This window comes from Labeo rohita, chromosome 19 (assembly GCF_022985175.1).
Source record: "Labeo rohita strain BAU-BD-2019 chromosome 19, IGBB_LRoh.1.0, whole genome shotgun sequence".
Lineage (NCBI taxonomy): Eukaryota > Metazoa > Chordata > Actinopteri > Cypriniformes > Cyprinidae > Labeo > Labeo rohita.
In genome coordinates, this window is record NC_066887.1 from 12,169,490 (window position 1) to 12,188,605 (window position 19,116).

General features: G+C 32.7%; 1 protein-coding gene across 1 annotated transcript; it reads right to left on the reverse strand.

The window, feature by feature from the left end:
* Positions 1-1,551: 1,551 nt before the first annotated feature.
* On the reverse strand, positions 1,552-15,218 carry laptm4b (lysosomal protein transmembrane 4 beta). Its single transcript, XM_051137414.1, has 7 exons — positions 14,936-15,218; positions 13,145-13,262; positions 10,672-10,745; positions 10,381-10,503; positions 10,191-10,289; positions 9,294-9,389; positions 1,552-4,738 (listed from the first exon to the last, which is right to left on the reverse strand). The coding sequence occupies exons 1-7, from the start codon at positions 15,026-15,028 to the stop codon at positions 4,664-4,666; spliced, it is 678 nt and encodes a 225-aa protein (XP_050993371.1). The 5' UTR covers positions 15,029-15,218; the 3' UTR covers positions 1,552-4,663.
* Between the last annotated feature and the right edge of the window lie 3,898 nt (positions 15,219-19,116).

Here is a 19,116-nt window from a genome sequence, read left to right on the forward strand (position 1 = left end):
AACCGCTGAGTAAAATTTTTTTCTGGTTATTTTGATGAATAGAAAGTTCAGAAGAACAGCATTTATATAAAATAGAAATCTTTTTGATATTAAAATGTCTTTATCATTCTCTATCATTTCTTTTCTACAAAAAAAAAAAAAAAAAACTCCAAGCTTTTGAATGGTATAGTTTTTTTGAAAGTTATAGCTTTTCATAAATGCCGGTCTTTCTATTCATCAAAGAATCCTGAAAAAATGTACTCTGCTGTTTTAAATATTGACAATAATAATAATGATAATGATGCTGAAAATTTAGCTTTGATTACAGAAATAAATTACATTTTGAAATAGAAAGCAGTTATTTTAAAATAATAAAAATATTTCAAATAAATGCAGGGTTGGTGAGCATTAGAGATTTATTTAAAACATCTTACAGTTCAAAAACTTTTGACTGGTAGTGTATAAAATGTTAATACTGAATTGTGTTATGTTTATGAAAGGCATAGTCCATAGTGGAATTAACTGAAGAATTAGATGTATTATAACTTAATTTTAACTTGATTTCATGATTTTCTTCCAATCTAACCTTGAATGGCACATGCTGGTTTGAAAATATTAAATGTGTAAATTAATTATATAAAAATGAAAAGGAGCTGACTTTGGTCTTTTTTTCAAGATTTGAAGAAAAAATATTTGATTTTATTTATTTTAGTTAACGAAAATAATTTCCACACATTTGTCATTTTTTGCCAATGTGCCAGGAATAAAATAGGGACAGTTTTTGTAAATCAGCCACGTTTACATTTTGGATTTACAGAAAAATGTGCAAAAATGACAACACTTTCTAAACAAGGCAATCGTTGAAAAAAAAAAAAAACATCAGTAGAAACATCAATTATTACTATTCCTTAAATTTTCTGTATTGTATACATAAATGTTATTTTGAACTTAAATTGTTTACATATTCCCCAATGATTTAGTGCAGCCCTTGAGATGAGGCTGAGGCTTTAGAAACGTGCTGCGGCAGTGACATACTTTTTTTTTTCCTAAGGATTTTAAGACCAAAATAAAAATCTGACAGGCCTAAAGCGCTTGAGCAGAGAAAACATCAAACGCTCTCTTCACTCAAGTGATTGCTGCCCTAGTTTCCTGAGTCACGTGTAGTCAGTTTTGAAGTCTAATTCTTAAATACCCACACAGATAAATATAATCAGCCTCGACTGAGCATGTTCAGTGAGCTTGCAAAAATTAAAGGATAAACAGGGAACTGGAGTGATGTGCATGAGATCGCAACAGTGCTTCGGAAAGGACCTCAGGCTGTGCTTTTAGTTTTATATGCTGAAGCATCACTGGACAGTATCCGTGGGACTTTCAAAAATAGGTCACTGGATAAAGTGTCTATATATTTCAAATTCCTCTAACCAAAGTAATTGGTAAAACGCTGACGGCGGGACTGAAAGTAGGTGAATCCGTCTCCTCTGGTCAACTCGGTTTAATTGGGAAGTCAATTCACTCTGATCTATCCCAGATCTCCCTGGGCTTCCGCAGACATCAGGCGAAAGACAGGCATAATGAAGCATTACTGGAATATTTTATTGTTTAGAAATAAGACATAAGCCAGTGTAAACCCAATACAGGATGTGTAACAAGACAAAGACAAACATTCACAGGCATTCTACCTACTGACAGACATTGTTCTGGGTTTCTGAAAATTCATTTTGTGATAATTACTTCATTTTAATGAGAAATATTATGCTAAACTTACAGGTCACAATTGATACCAAAATACACAGATTCTTTTTAAATTTGTGTTTCGTTTTAAAACATTGCTTATACGAAGAGGTTGTCGGAGATGCTCAATTGAAGATGAAAGTCTACGCACAGAACAATAAAAGAAAATGCCTACATCTATCAATCTCTAATAGTATGATTAATGCTTCTCTACCAATGATGAATAAATGTTAAGTATATAGTCATTTTCAGCTATGGATACATGTTACAAAATACCCTTGCATAGCCACTGTATATAAAAATGAAAAATGTTCCCAATAACAAGCTACTTTGTGCTAGAAGGTGACTGGGGGAAGATGCCATGTCATCAGAACTCAGCTAAAACACTAATCTACTGTTGGGGGTCACATTGTTTACTTTTCATTTGTCACAATTACTGATTAACACACCGTTCATCACAGACAATAACATGAATGAATAATATTCACATGTGCAAAAACATTGCAGTCTGCAGCCACAGATTGTAACCTAGTGATAATGACAGAAAAGTTACACTACTTCTCCGAACAAGAGCGTGTAGCTTCACCAAATGACAAAAATGAATTTCTAACACCCATAACTCTCATTTATTCACTGAGCACTGTCTAATTTAAAATCTTAAAGTTATGATCAGTCAACAGCATTTGTGGCATAATGTGGATTACCACAAAAATGGTCTGGTCCCTTGTTTTCTTTCAAAAAGAAGCAAAAACTAAGATAGCTACAATAGAAGTGAATGGGCCATTTTTTGAAGGTTTAAAATAAATGTAAAGCTTCTAATTTTATGAAAGCACTTTAATATTTCTGTGTATTATTTGAGTTGTAAAGCAGTTTAAGCTATTTTTATACTCAATTTAGGGATTAAAAAAATTGTGATAATGTGATTTCTTAACACTAAAACCTAGGGCTGGGTAAAAATATTGATTTCTCGATTTTATTTCTCATTTTTACGAAACGATATCGTTTCTTAAATCGGTTAAAGAATCGATTAGTCTAGCCTGTCTTCAGTTAATAAACGGAACATTCCCATCTAATAAATCTCAATAAGCGTTGTGATTTGTTACTTTTGATATGAGACGAAGTCTCAGATTTCAAATTCTGTTTATTTTATTACAATATTCAATCAATAAATGCCGTTTTAGCGCTGATTAATGTGTGACAGATTGCCATAGCGCCTCAGTTCAAAGCGCTCGTAAAACTGATCATCTTTTCCATTTTCATACCAGTTTTAGCACGACATAAACATGAATAAACATCCTAAAGTATGTTAAAAGAAAGAGTGCAACTTACCAAAATCCGTATTCTGTCTCATGTATTTGCTCAATGAGTGTTTTAACCGCGCAAAGACGTCAATATAACAGCTTCTAAACAACGCGTCACGTGACGTCACATTTACCTCAGAAAAAAACATATTCGGTGACCACAAAACTCGTTAGTCAGATAGAAAAATGAACTCTAAAGGAGCATTTTGCTAAATATTTGCACCATACAACATATTCAATATAATTTTGACTGTTCTTCAGGGTTTATGTTTAAATAAATCCGTCAAGTTTTTTATGACAGCCACTATTTAAATATTTATCTTTCAAAAACGAATTGGAGTAGAAATAAAAGTATGTAATTGTAACTTTATTATTATAAAAACTTAAGTGAGTGTAGGATTTAAGCATTTGTATACAAATCAGTTAATTTTAACCTTCAGAATATATATATATATGTGTGTATTTTACAGCATTAGTTTAGAAATTTTCTTTCCTTGAGAAAATTTGTAATGTACTGTACTCAATATATGTCCATAATAATCAATATAGAATCGAATCAAATTGGAAAGCCCTACTAAAATTTTTAACCATTTTAACAGACTGGCCCAAATTCACTTCCATTCTAAGTGCCCTTAACTATAAAGATGCATTCACATTACCGAAGTTTTAGAAAAAAAGGTCCATTGTATACTGTTAATAGTGTAATAGTGTATAATAGTTAATAGTGTAGTAATGTATTAAGTACAGCTCACACAGAAGTCACTTCCAAACCAAGCAGCTCTTGGAGAATCTGTCCACTCAATCCAAATTTTTGCTCTTTTAAAAGTCAACAAGTGACAAGTCCTTTAATTTTAAGTCAGATTCCCTATGATGCATGAAAGAGAATCTTTAAAATCTTTAAGTCTACTTGATTTCACATCTAAACCAAAGTTATCACGGATATTAAGTGTATACAGCTTTGTAACTGTTCACGAGCAGCAGGATCATTCGGTCTTTGCGACATCTACACCATCTAAAACTAACGATTAGACTTAGTTGATTGACTTGAAGAGAATATTAATCAATGATTGCATCATGTTTTAGGACACTGTGTATAAAGGAAGACTTCAAGGATTTCACTTTGTTAGATAAAATGGTGTAGAATTGCTCGCATTCATTTTTACAACTAATTTAGTTATATTCTGAATAAAAATTTGTCATCTTTTTATTTTCGTACAGTACAACGAAATTAAAGTGAAAACGCCGGCTTCTTACATTCAGTATATTTCTAGGTAACTCCCGTTTGAAAAGTGCTCTTACGTAACTCCCGTGTTTATCATGCACGCCGCATTCAAAATCTCAGGTATATCAGTAGACGACAACACTACTGAGAAGTTCACAGTATTAAAAAGGCCAGTGCCGCACATAATTGCCGAAAGTGCAAATCAGATTGGAGCTGACACGCAGCGTTGGGTTGCCAGGACAGCTGGGCAGCCTTGTCGAGGGAAGGGCGTCTCAAAGTCATACTGCTGCCTCCAGAGAGGAGAGGAGAGAGGAGACTTACGTCACACAGCGACAAACAGGAGGCCGGGGCAACGGAATGGGCTATTGTGACGGAGATTGTTTCTTTGGAGAAGGTTTGGGAGGAGCGTAGTAAGAGAAGGGTGCCATCCTCAAGCCGAAACGTACTGGGGAGGAGGATCCTTCGGTGGAATGGCGATGGCCTCCTCGTAGGGTGGAAGTAGTACCTGAAAGTAAAGCAGTAGCATATTAGTAAATGCTTCCCTTTTTCTGTTGTATTTCACTATGTACTTAGATTAATCAAGACACAAGAATAAAAAACGAGAATAGTTTGTGCTATAACCATTTGCACACATTAAAGAAATGTTTGTAATGAATATTAGCTTACTGCTAACTGAATACTGTGTAACACACACGTGGGTCGTGGTACTTTTGTGAACGTGCGTCAAAGACTGACACGGAAAAGATGAAATTGTTGAAATGCCCTTTTTTAACAATGTCCTTACTACCTTTCTGGGCCTTGAACGTGTTAGTTGCATTGCTATCTATCCAGGGTCAGAAAGCTCTCAGACTTAGTCAAAAATACCTTAATTTGTGTTCCGAAGATGAACGAAGATTTTACGGGTTTGGAACGACATAAGGGTGAGTAATTAATGACAGAATTTTCATTTTTGGGTGAACTATCACTTTAACATTGAAGAAAAAAAGTGATCCGCAAAGCCGATTTGGCACATGTTTTACCCTGGATGCCCTTCCTGCCACAACCCAACCTAAAATAAATAAATAAGTACAACATGGCCACATAACCAAACCAAGAGACCAACCTAATAAAATGTTTTTTCTTCTGCATGTCATATTCGGGGCTCAGTACATCTGTGTATTTCTTAAAGAAAATGTACATTCTGTACATACATAATATTTTGAATCAGATTGTCAAGTTTAAATTTTGTGTTTTTGTCCTTTTTAAAAAAATAATTTTTTTAAAGGTCTATTTTTTTAAATTAAGTGTTAGTTTTAATTGTTTTAGTACTTTGTACTTTCAGTACTATTTGCAATCGTAGCTATCTACGATTGTTTTTGAACAGTAAGATTTGTAATGTAGAAGTCTGCTCACCAAGCCTGCATTTATTTGATCCAAAATACAGCAAAAGCACGAATATTGTGAAATATTTTTACTATTTAAAATAACTGCTTTCTATTTGAATGTATTTTTGAAATGTAATTTATTCCTGTGATCAAAGCTGAATTTTCAGCATCATTACTCCAGTCTTCAGTGTCACATGATCCTTCAGAAATCATTCTAATATGCTGATTTGCTATTTAAGAAACATTTTTTATGAATATTATCAATATTTAAAATACAGCACATTTTTTCAGGATTCTTTAATGAATAGAAAGATCCAAAGATCAGCATTTATCCAAAATAAAAAGCTTTTATAACATTATGCCATTCAAAACCTTGGAATCAGTGTGTGTGTATATGTATGTATGCATGTATGTATGTTTTGTTTTTGTTTTTTGAAAAAGAAATTATAAAAATTAATACTTTTATTTAGCAAGGATGCTTTAAATTTATCAGAAGTGATGATATAATATTACAAAAGATTTCTATTTCAGATAAAAGCTGTTCTTCTGAACTTTCTATTCATCAAAGAAACCTGAAAAATTCTACTCATCTGTTTTCAACATAATAATAATAATACATGTTTTTTGAGCAGCAAATCAGAATATTAGAATGATTTCTGAAAGATCATGCGATTGGAATAATGATGCTAAAAATTCAGCTTTGAAATCACAGGAATAAATTATATTTTAAAATATAAATCAAATAGAAAACAGTTATTTTAAATAGTAAAAATATTTCAAAATTTGACTCTTTTTGCTGTACTTTAGATCAAATAAATGCAGGCTTGGTGAGCAGAAGATGCTTCTTAAAAAAACATCAAAAATCTTACTGTTCAAAAACTGTAAGTTGAATGTTTTTATATTTTATTTTAGCAGTAATAACCCTGGCATAGTATACATAGTATATACTGAAAATATAATAGGAGAACAATGAAAGTATGTACTCTGAAAATAGCCACTGATCTATGGTGCTCATGTGGAAGATGCAGGTTCGAATCCTACATGTGTCATGTTCAAAATTCCATCTTCTCTCTTCAGAATTTCCTGTTTTCTATCTGTAAAAAGTACCCTTAAAAATAAATTATAATGCTTTTCCAGCCATCTGTAAACCACAGCTGTGTCAGACATAAAACGAAAGTATTTTAAGCTATGTAAGAGGGGCTCCGAAATGCCTTCACCTAAAATTTAAATGCTAGCTGTCACTGCAGAGGAAATTCATCCTCTCTATACAGAAATACCAACCAAAAACCTTCTGTTATGAAAAGGTGAGCTAATTAGTAATATGGTCATGAATGCCCCGAGGGGATCACACTCTCACCTTGTCAGGATAGCTGGAACGGTTCAAGCGAGCGGATTTCAAATGAACCAAACAAGTGTGGACAGTTATGTAACGGCCTGCAGCTGAATAGTGAAAAAGCCCTAAGCTTCTCAATGGCCTTTTATTTCAATTCTTCCCATCTCTTTTTAAACCATCTGACCATTCATTATACTGGAAGGCCATCTATGGAACGACCCGGGCAATCCAATTAGTTTGATCACTCACCAAAAAAAAAGAAGACAAACATTTTATACCATTTTATATATTGTATCCCTTCAAAGCACTGTAAGTCACTTCGGATAAAAGCATCTGTCAAATGCATTAAATGTAACTCTTCATACATGTGAGTTGTCAGTGACTGGAAGGCTGTGAGGGTCAACAGAGCAGCAGGACAGACAGACAGAGCCAGTAAGACAGGATTACTTATGGCAGACAGTGGCGGGATTAGAGGCAAAAGAGGAACACAGCACACTGCCCTCTCCAATGCCCTCCATAAACACTGACTCAACAATACAGAGGGCATGAGAAGACCGTCATCATGATCCTGCGGAGATGAACATCAGAACATCCCCTATAGCTGTGCAGAGATAAACTCTATAACAGACTACACGAGACAGTTTCTTATGACTGAATCATGTGTTGGGCCAGGAACTGAATTGGATGATTTTTATTATGTTTAGTTTGGTTAATAGTACTTAAACACTTGCATTCTTTTGCTGATAATATACAACATTACCAATTTAGCCTGATTTGCAAACAAATGACTTGTGTGGATCAAATCTTTTCAGCGCATTGATGGATATGACTTACAAAAGTGTCTTGAACTCAGTGGTCTAACTCACTTAATCAGCCTTTCAGATACTACAAATTTAAATGTTACCAAAATAATATTTTTTTATGTATAATAAAGGTAGTATTATTTATTTGGTGCCTCCTTAAATGTACAAAAATAATTCGATTTTATTTGATTTCTATTCACAAGCTTACAATTTGATTCCAAATCGATTAAATTCAATATAGATTATTTTAGATATATATCAGGTACAGTACATTGCAAATTTTACTCACGGGAAAAAAAAAAAAAAAAAGAAATCACTCAGCTAATGCTGTAAAAAATACATGAGAGTCAGTTCCATTATAATATTGGGAGTTAAAATGAACTGCACTTTACAACTGCATAATTATATTTCTACTCCAATTTGTTTTTTGAAATATAAACATATAAATGGTGACTGTCGTAAAAACAGTCAAACATATATTGAACACTGAAGATCAGTAAGAAATTATAATAAATATTATACGGTGCATATATTTAGGAAGATCATCTAGAGTTTTTTTTTTTTTTCAAGTTAATGGTCAACAAATATGTTTTTTTTTTTTTGAGGTAAATGTGACATTACGTGACATATTGTTTACAAGCTGTTATACTGATGTCTTTCTGCAATTCAAACACTGATTAAACAATTACATGAGACAGGATACAGATTTCGATAAGTTGTACACTTTCTTTTAACATACCTTCAGATGTTTATTCATGTTTCATTTTTCATTTTGTGCTATAACTGGTAGTAAAGCAGACGATCCGCTTCTCTTAAACTAAGGTGCTACAGTGATCTGTCACTCCACATTAAACAGTGCCAAAACAGTATTTACTGTTTGAATACAGTAATAAAAACGGACAACTTTTGAAATCTGAGACTTTGTTTCATATCAAAAGTACAGGCTAGAATAGGCTAGAATAATCGCTTCTTGGGATTTAAGAATCAATATCATTTCGGAAAAATGAGAATAGATAAAAATCGAAAAATCAATATTTTTTTCTCAGCTTAAGGAATCAGCAAGGAACTGGATTTATTAAATGGAATCAAATTCTAAATTACCATCTAATTACACAACCATTCAAAATTTTGGAGTGAGTCTGAAAGGGTTTTTTTTTGTGTGTGTTTTTAAAAGAAGTCTCTTATTCTCTTGTAGACTTGTAGACAAACAGTAATGTTGTGAAATATTATTACAATTTAAAATACAAAATAGTTATTTTAATATATTTTGAAATGTAATTTATTCCTGTAATGGCAAAACTGAATTTTTAGCAGCTTGGCTAAGCAGCTTTTACTCCAGTCTTTTATTTTTAGTACTGCTGAATACAGTTGTTCTGCTTAATATTTTTCTGGAAACTATGATACATTTTTCTAGGATTTTTAATTAAATATAAAGTTCAAAAGAATAGCATTTATTTGAAATAGCTCATGTGTTGCTCATTATGGAGGCATCTGCAAATATGAGTGTGAAGAAACAAGACTCCAATAAACAGTTCATATTTATCTAAACATCTGACTTACTGTAGTGTCATTTGTGGTGACATAAACCAGGACCTCCGTAGTGCTTCTTCCACTGACATATCTGTAGCAGTTCCACACACAGGCAATAAGGTAAGCCTAAAGAGAAAAAGAGAAAGAACAGCCACTGATGCTAAATAAAACACCACCATAAATCATGCGCATATGGCTTAAGCAATAAAAATAATGAGCCACAGATACAGCCTTGTCGACACTATTTAATTTCCAGATGGTAAAAAATTATAGCAAGAACATATGGGACGAATAACATTAACATTCTTTTTTCGTATCCTTTTTTCCTTTAAAATACAAACAGTGACAGTATGAGGTACAGTGTATATTTAAAGTTCTTGATTTTTAAATCATAACCTGTTATCTTTTTGCATTTATGTTTTTGGGTGAGAAATAGTTCACCCAAAAATGCAAAATGAACACAGTGCTGACTAATCTAAAAACTGTCAACCAAATATCTGCTTTTACTGTTCAAGAAATAAAAATTGTTTTTTCAACACATTTACCACTAACTTCAACGATAATGTTTATTCTCAGAGGCATTCGGATTGATTTAGACAGATCACAATGCAATAAACAACCTATTAGAACGTCATGCATACAACAGCATGGGAGGCAAGCAAAGAGGTTAATTTTAGCACACAGTGTTTATCCCAGCAGAGTAATCTGCCTCTCTCTAATGCGTGCAGGCTGTCATAAAGCGATTTGTATCACATCTGAAGTCTACTGGAAAAGTCAGGCTTCTAGAAGGACAACACAGTGTTTGTCTGAAGCGGTCATATTCACAGTCATCTTGCAGGCTACTGTGCATCACATCTAGCTATAGTGAACCAAAAATGATCTGGCAGATCACAACAAAGGGAAAGCCGTACAGTTGTTTCGCTTTACCTTAAAGGCTAAGATGCATCCAACAAAGAGAAGCACTGCTAATACTAGGCACATGTTGTTTGTGGACATCAAGTCCTCTTTGTATGGAAAGGTCCCAGGCTGTTAAAACATCAAAACACATCGAGTCATGATATTTTGCAATATTAGATACTCAAAAATTGACATTTTGTAAGTCAGATCAAATCCTTACCAGCTGCTGAAGATAGTCCTGTATAGTGTTGGGGTAAACAACAACACTTATTGCTACCAGTGTGTTAAGAGCAAAGTCAAAGATCTGGTAGCAGAAGAAAGGAATGATCCATGCAGCATGTTGCTGAAACAAAAAGAAAATAATTATTTTACTATGCATTTATTTTATTAATTTAGCAGAACCAATGCAAATAAGAAGGTCTTTTGGTTTGAAACGACATGATGGTGAGTAAATAATGGCGCAACATTCATTTTTTAGTGAATAATCCATTTAGTAAGCAAGTCGTCAAACCTTATATGCACCGTAGGTCGCCATTCCACAAATCAAAATCATCAGCAATGAGATTGCAGCAGCGATGCACATGTCTGTGGAGGAAACGCACATGACATTAGATCTGCATATGGAATATTGAGTCTAATGGCCAAAATGTACCATCTAGAATTGGGTAAATATATTAACTGTAGTCTGAAACTCAATAATCCAATCCCAAGAACTTTTAATATGACAAGAACTTCGCTAAATGTTATTTTGCAGCAAGCCTGGCATCCAGCAAATTTCACTCTGAGTTGAATTTCTGCTGAGCTCACTAAAAAACTCAGATTATCAAATCATGTTTTGAATGAATGTTTATATTTTTAACATCAGCTGTTTTAGTAGTGTTGATATTAAACATAAGTGTTTCAATAATGCAAAGTTCCTTGTAAAGTTCACAGTATCATAGAGAATTTCTTATAGGCTATATTTGTTACAAATTAACTGCATTAATTGAAAAGTAGGCTGAGCCGGATAAATCTAATACAATTCAACTCTGACTGACCTGAATTAGGAATTTTACTGAAATTGTACAGAATCAAATTAAGAACTGTAAAATGTAATGAATTTTGTTATTATGCACTGAAATTTCTATTCAAATGCACTGAAATATATCTATGTAAATTGTAAAGAATTGTCATTATGCCTTCAATTTTTTAAAAAACGCACTGAAATACATTAGCCAATTTTAATGAATTATTACGCATTCAAAGTTCTATACAGATGCAATTAAAAATACATTACCATTCAAAAGTTTGGGATCAGTAAGATTTTTAATGTATTTTAAATACTTTTGTTATGCTCATCAAGGTGGCATTTATTTGATCGAAAATACAGAAAAAACATATCCATATTGTGAAATATTATTGCTATTTTAATATACTTTAACATATATTTTATTCCTGTGATGCAAAACTGAATTGTCAACATCATTACTCCAGTCTTCAGTCACATGATCCTTCTAATATGCTAATTTATTATATATGTTAGAAGCAGTTGTGATGCTTTATATTATAATATTTTTTTTGGAAACTGATATACTTTTTTATTATATATTATTCTTTGATTAATAGAAAGTTTAAAAGAAGCAGCATTTATTTTAAATAGAAATCTTTTAAAACAATATACAACATTCAAAAGTTTGGTGTCAGTAATTTTTTTTTTTTTTCTTTTTCTGAAAGAAATTAATACTTTACTTTTATTCAGCAAGGATGTGTTAAATTGATAAAAAGTCTCATATTGTTTAAAAAAAAAAAGATTTCTATTTTAAATAAATCTTTTTAACATTTTATTCATCAAGTTAAGCAGGACAAATGTTTCCAACATTGATTATAAATCAGCAAATTAGAATGATTTCTGAGGATCATGTGACACTGAAGAATGGAGTAACGAGTGCTGAAAATTCAGCTTTGCATCACATAAATAAATTATATTTTAAAAGTATATTAAAACAGAAAACCATTACTTTGCAAATAAATGCAGCCTTTGTGAGCATGAGACTTTAAAAAAACATAAAAAAAAACATTTAAAAAAAAAAAAAAACTTTTGAACAGCAGTGTCTCGGTGTACATTTCTAAATGATTAATTCATAAACAAACTTACTAATTTATCAGAGAAAGCTAGAGACTGACACATGAGCCAGTAACATTGCCTGCCCAAGTTAAAATTTTAGTAGTTCAGCCTAGCGCTCACAAGACATTACAAGCACCATGAACTAGTTACCTGACCTACTATCTATAGCACTGTGTTTCCAAAACAGCCACCAGACTAATTTTTTCCGAAACACAGGCATATCTCATGTTATTGAGAAATACAAACAAAACAGCATGCAAAGAAGCTTTACAGATAATAGAACAGCCTGGTAAGCACATACTGGTGGAAAACAAGTAGACTGGACTGGCCTCAGTTCATAATATTCAATGTTTTAGAGCATGTCATATGACATCCCAAACTACTATTACACACTAAGTTCACCTAAAGGCTAATATTACAGTTTTATTCATCTCTGACACTGTTGAATGAGATGCCGTGACTCTGTCAAAATTAATTTGAGCTGCTCGTGCTCTCAGCACTGTAAGTACATTGAGTTCACCGGTCCTGGTCTTTGAAATAGCTCCCTCCAGTTAATCCCCTCCGTATGTTAAAGAACACTCCACCGTACATTCTGTCTACTTCAGCGCCTATTACAAAACAGGCTTCATATAACAGAGGACAGATGCAGAGCTGCCCAGACCAATTACAAGGAATCATAGTTTGAATCCTGCTGATGAGAGCCGGTTTTAATCAAAGTCACCAGAGCCAGAATCTATAGCCGCGCAGACAACAGTGCTGATACCACCAGGAAATACGATAGCAGTCTTTGAGCTCTTGCTGAACTTAAAAACTTGATGATGACTTGTTTGCTCATACTGGAATTCAATAACTACGAGGGGATTAAATGACTCAAACGTACTTGCATCGTCCATGACGTCCAAATCCGTGCCGAGTTCGGAGCTGGTGAGGTGGTAGTGGTACTGGACCGGGTCATTGAGAGCCGACAACAGGATTAACAATACTACCGCATTGATGAGCTGAAAAAGACAGAGATTATTTTACAACTAATTATTTTTTAGGTGAAAACTAACAGGATAAGATATACAGCAAAACAGTACAAATTTGAAATATTTTTACTATTTAAAATAACTGTCTTCTATTTGAATATATTTTTAAAATGTAATTTATTCCTGTGATTAAAGCTGAATTTTAGCATCATTACTCCAGTCACATGATCCTTCAGAAATCATTCTAATATGGTGATTTGCTGTTCAAGAAACATTTTTTAAATATTATTATTATCATCAATATTAAAACAGCTGAGTATATTTTTTTCAGGATTCTTTGAGGACAGAAATATCCAAAGATCAGCATTTATCTGAAATAAAAAGCTTTTGTAACATTAGACACTACACCATTCAAAAGCTTGGAGTCAGTTCTAGAAATTAATACTTTTATTTTGCAAGAATGATGATCAAAAGTGATGATAAAGATATTTATAATGTTACAAAAGATTTCCATTTCAGATAAATGCTGTTTTCTGAACTTTCTATTCATCAAAGAAACCTGAAAAATTACTAATAAATGTTTTATTGAGCAGCAAATCAGAATATTAGAACGATTTCTGAAGGAATGACTGGAGTAATGATGCTAAAAAAAATTGAAATCACAGGAATAAATTACATTTTTAAATACATTCAAATAGAAAAGAGTTATTTTAAATAGCAAAAATATTTCGAAATTTTACTTTTTGCTGTACTTCAAATAAATGCAGGCTTGGTGAGCAGAAGAGACTTCTTTAAAAAACATTAAAAATCTTACTGTTCAAAAACTTTTGACTGGTAGTGTGTGTATATGTATTTTTGTATAAATTATATATTATTCTAGACATGCTGAAACGTTTGACAGTGATGTTTGACTTCCTAAACCAAACAAAATTAGTCCCATCAACCATGTTATGCTGTTAGCTCTACATAATGGACATTTATTTAAAAAAATTAAATTAATCTGTGACACACATTGCCTTGATCCTCATTCACTGTCTCTGATAATGTTTTGTCTGTGACAGCATTTTCCTGTCTGTGTCAGTAAACGACATTGTAGTTTTTAGGTTAATGAATTCTGCTGTTCCTTGCGGCGCAGAAGAAACTGGAGGTGACCAGAATAATCTGCCGTTGTTCATTTGTATCTCCTACATTTAAGCATTTGGACAAAGACAAAACTTCCTTTAGTTACAGTTTGACATAAGATCAAGGATTATTTTTCTATTTATGCCACGCAAAAGAGCTCTGGTGTCTAAAACAAGGCTTAACTTTTAGATTAAGACTAGGTAGAAGTATGACATCTCATTGGCGTAATAACGGTAACATTTAGTAGTTAAATTATTTAAGGCTTCTCAGATTTTCTTTTTAATTCTGTATTCATATTACAGCAACAGTGTTGCTATGGCATAACCACAATATTCTAGACAATGTCATTATTTAGAATTTAGAACACAAAACGTTTAAGATATCAAAAAAGCTGTGTAGATTAAAAAACGACCATTTTTATTCATTTTATTTACCCTTATATTAATAAAGGAGTTCAATTCGTATTCTACTAATACAATTATTACTCACCAAACATATACAAAATAGTTCATGCTGGATATAAAAACAAACAGAATGGCTATAAATATATGATATTTAATACAAAAGCTATATTGGCTCACCATATACCAGATGCCCAGGATAATGGTGCCCGTCCGTACATGACAACACAGGCAGCAGCTGGTCGTGTACCATCTGTCCCACGGCGAAATCATCTTTCCGTCCAAAAACAGCACGACTAGTTCATGTATGCCTTTTTAGCTCGAAGTAATATTATTATTTTTGTATAAATCGATGGTTTTTGCGAGCTACAGCTCACCGTCGCTGCATTCGGTCGCCGTTAAATCCTGTGTTGTTTCCGTTTCCCGTCACCGTCCCGTTCGTTCCTCACCGCTGCATTAATCCAGCTCATCTCCGCACCACGTGACCGGAGGGGGGATTTGGCGTGACGTCAGGGGCCCGCTGGTGCAATTCGCTGTGCAGAGGCCGGGAAGTCAACATTTTGATTTATTCTTGATAGGATGTAAAACATTTAAGATACAGACCTTTTGTGACATCAAATATTAACATACAAGGTGGGGCAAGTTGTCACAATGGAACACAATGGTGTTTATCAGCAAACTTTGAACAGGAAAATAAATATTAAACATAAATTAATTTATGAAACAGTAAAAATACGCAATACTTTGGCTAATGAATATTGTAAATAATACATTTTATTAAATGCATAATTAAAACAAACAACTGGCCTTTTTCTTGTTGTCTAGGAGAAGCAACTGATATTTTATTAAGGTCATCTCACTTTCTTAGCTGTTTTTCATTTGTGTTCTACACCTGTTTTATAGTGACAAAGCTTTTCTTAATTGACAGGGTTACACATGAATATTAAAAAGATAAGTGATAACTGGAGCAAACATGTCTTTAGACTTATTCCCCCTGTTGCTTACACAAGTGTTCATATAATCTCCAGTGAGATTATATGAAGGAATCCAGTGTTGATGAGGACAGGGCTCTACGTGACACAGGAGGAGAGCAGATGGCCCATACCAATGAGACAGTGTGTGTGTGTGTGTGTGTGTGTCGGATAAGCCTCTGTGGGCGGCAGCTCCTTCACTGCATCAGGGGATTTACAGCTCTCAGCCAATGTAAGTTAGTTTAACAGCAGCAAAACAACATGGTGGCTGTACAAAGAGTAAAATGTTTTCAGATTTACCTGAAACTGGGATCTTTCCCAGTACTTAGCTTATCATGTAATTATTTATACAAATATATTCAAATTTTACAATATTTTATCCCCAGGGTATTTATTTATTCATTAGCCTATAATTTAGTATAAGCCAGAAATATTAAATTTTGGATATTTATAGTTTTGTTTCTATTTTGTCTGTATTTTATTATAGTTGTACAACACTTCAGCTCAACTTCAATTTCTGTTGGTTTTTAATGTATTTACCAAAATTATTGTACTGTATTTTAAAGTTTGGGGTCAGTACGATAAAAAAAAAAAAAAAAATTGAAAGATTGATTATTGATCAAAAGTAAAGTCTTTTATAATTTTACAAAAAAATAAATAACTAAATAAAACTATTAAACAAATTATGTTCTTATTAACATTCATCATGTTTATTCATTAAAGAATCCTGACAAAAATCAGTTTCCACTTAAATATTAAGCATCACAATGGTTTTTATAATAAGAATTTTATAATAAGATTAGAATTTATAATAAGATTCAGTTTTTTGAGCACCAAATCAGCATATTAGAATAATTTATGAAGGATCATGTGTTAATAAATTACAGCGTCACCCATTAAGAATGTTATTTTAAATTGAATTAATATTTCATAAAATTTCAATTTTTGCTGTATTTGCTTTTTTAAAGCATCATATTGTATTAAATAAATGCAGCCTTGGTAAGCATACAAAAACTTATTTCAAAAACTATTAAACTACTATTACATTTTAAAACATTATTTTTAATTGTCTTAATATTTCATAAAATTGTTTATTTATACCTTATAAAAAACTTTTTTACTGCTTGTTTTAATTACTGTATTTACTTTTTTACTGTACTATATTGTATTAAATAAATGCACTCTTCGTAAGCATATGAAACTTCTATTAAAAACATTAAAAAATGTTACCAACCCAAACTTTTTTGAATGTAAGCGGTGGGCAAACTGGCTGCAATGCAGATAACCCATATAACTATCTTCATTAGCAAATACCTAATGCTTGTTTTAATTACCTAATGAATAACTATAACAAACAGCTTTTAACAGCAGTATAGGATGGCTACCACAGAGGATGGTTGCTAAAAAAATCCCTATCCCTTCGGGGATAAAAAAAACCCAACATAAATCAATGAAAAGGATTAATGTGCCACAGATCCAAAATGTAATGAGAAAAGGCAGGAGAGGTCGTCTCTGTACACGTGACACGAGACTACATCACTATTGTCAGGAGCAAACCAACAAATTATTGTCTATTTTTCTAACGCATGATTTGTTCTAATAGCAGATTAGAATAAAAAGAAATACTACAAACAAAACAACAGTAATAAAAATATTCACATTTCCTTAAATACAAGTTCTTGCAATGAGTGAAAAGTCTGAAAGAGTGTGAATGACAGTTAGAAATGTTGTCAGCCCAAATATTGATGGATAAATAAAGACGTCTGCGCACAATGCGCTGTATTTACAGTATAAAGACTGAGAAGAGGCCAATGACAATTCAATACGAAAACAGAAGTAAAAATGGCTAATTGCAAATATTATGACTAGGCTGTGGGTTACATTTTGATTTCTTAATGTTGTATCAATGTGAGATTTAACAGCAAACCTAACGCGTTTGGCTGAATTATTCACACAAGTGTAGTTTTGTTTTCAGGGTTGTCATGGTTCAGGGTCGGAAATGAGCTGGCAAAAATCCCACCAGAATGAACAAAAATACCCCACAAATTCAAGACAAAGGGGCAAAAAATGCCCCTATACAACGGGCTAACAATGTTTGTCTGTGAAGGGAAAATGTGACGTGCCCATCCCTACGAAAAATTAACTATGGTTTTGTTATAGTAAAAGTGTAGTAACCATGTTTTTTGGCGTATTGATTATTTTTTGTATAGCTATAGTTTTTCTACAAATACCATGGTTAAACCACAGTTAACTTGTGGTTACAATCATTAAACTATAGTAACCATGTTTTTGTTGTTGTTGTTTTGTTTATGGTAAACCATTGTTATTTTTTGTAAGGGCAAAACGTAGACACAAAAACACACATAGTGCTTTCTATATCAATATTAGTAATCATTACAATATAAAGAGCAATAATCTACAATAATGATGTCATAATATTGCAGCCCTATGAGCTCCTGTTTTTTAAATGTATAATTTCGATGCAATTCTTTAAAATATTGATTAAAGTATCGGGGTGAATATAAGTATTTGACATTAAAGACACTGTATGGTGATTATAATAATACAGTGATTATAAATGCCTCTGCAATAAAATTCCAGGGGGCAAATATTGCCCCTTAATAAAATAAATAAATAAATAAAAAGTGAATTTGTAACCTTGATATGGTTTAATACTTAGTTGCTAAGATTCTGATAAGAACCCACAAGAAAAGCTCTGAGCCCAAACAGCATTTTCTTTTATTTAACAAATCAACAGCTCTAAGCTCAAATAGCGATTTTCTTTTATTTAACAAATCAACATAGAAATATTGCATTGACTTAAGTAAACATGATCATTCTTAAATCCATAAACCGGTAGAAATACATCTTTTGAGTAACCTCTAGAATGATAAACTAAGGCAGGCATCCGATGCAAGCCCAGAGTGCCTCAGAAAACACATGATCTACTGAAATTTACAAAACGACCATGGGCAAAACACCACTAAGTCAACACAAATATGAATATGCATTTAAAATCCCCCCCAAACCCCTCCCAAACCCCACATCCATTCATCATCATCATCATCATCATCATCCATCATTCATTAAAGCCTATTTACAGTGAGTGGTACTCGCACGAGTGGACAGAGAATCAGGACGTTGTTCATCACTATAAATGGTTATTAAGTTCATGCAAGTGCAACACTGACATCAATCAAATCTGAAACTGAAATAAAACGCCAAACCTGTTAAAAAGACTTCAAAATGAGGAGAACAGAAAGCATACACTGCTAAGTATAGATTAAGGCAACAGATTCCTGATACTGATACTGTTTTAGTGTCATGGAATTAAAGCTGCGCTAATCATCATCATCAACGTTCCCGATCAATAATCACATAAACCTACTA

Excerpts from the sequence above, each read along its gene's own strand:
- laptm4b (XM_051137414.1), bottom strand. The coding sequence starts at position 15,028 with ATGATTTCGCCGTGGGACAGATGGTACACGACCAGCTGCTGCCTGTGT. Across the intron at positions 13,263-14,935 it reads TCCTGGGCATCTGGTATATG|CTCATCAATGCGGTAGTATT; the intron begins GTGAGCCAATAT and ends TGTCTTTTTCAG. Across the intron at positions 10,290-10,380 it reads AGGACTATCTTCAGCAGCTG|CCTGGGACCTTTCCATACAA; the intron begins GTAAGGATTTGA and ends ATGTTTTAACAG.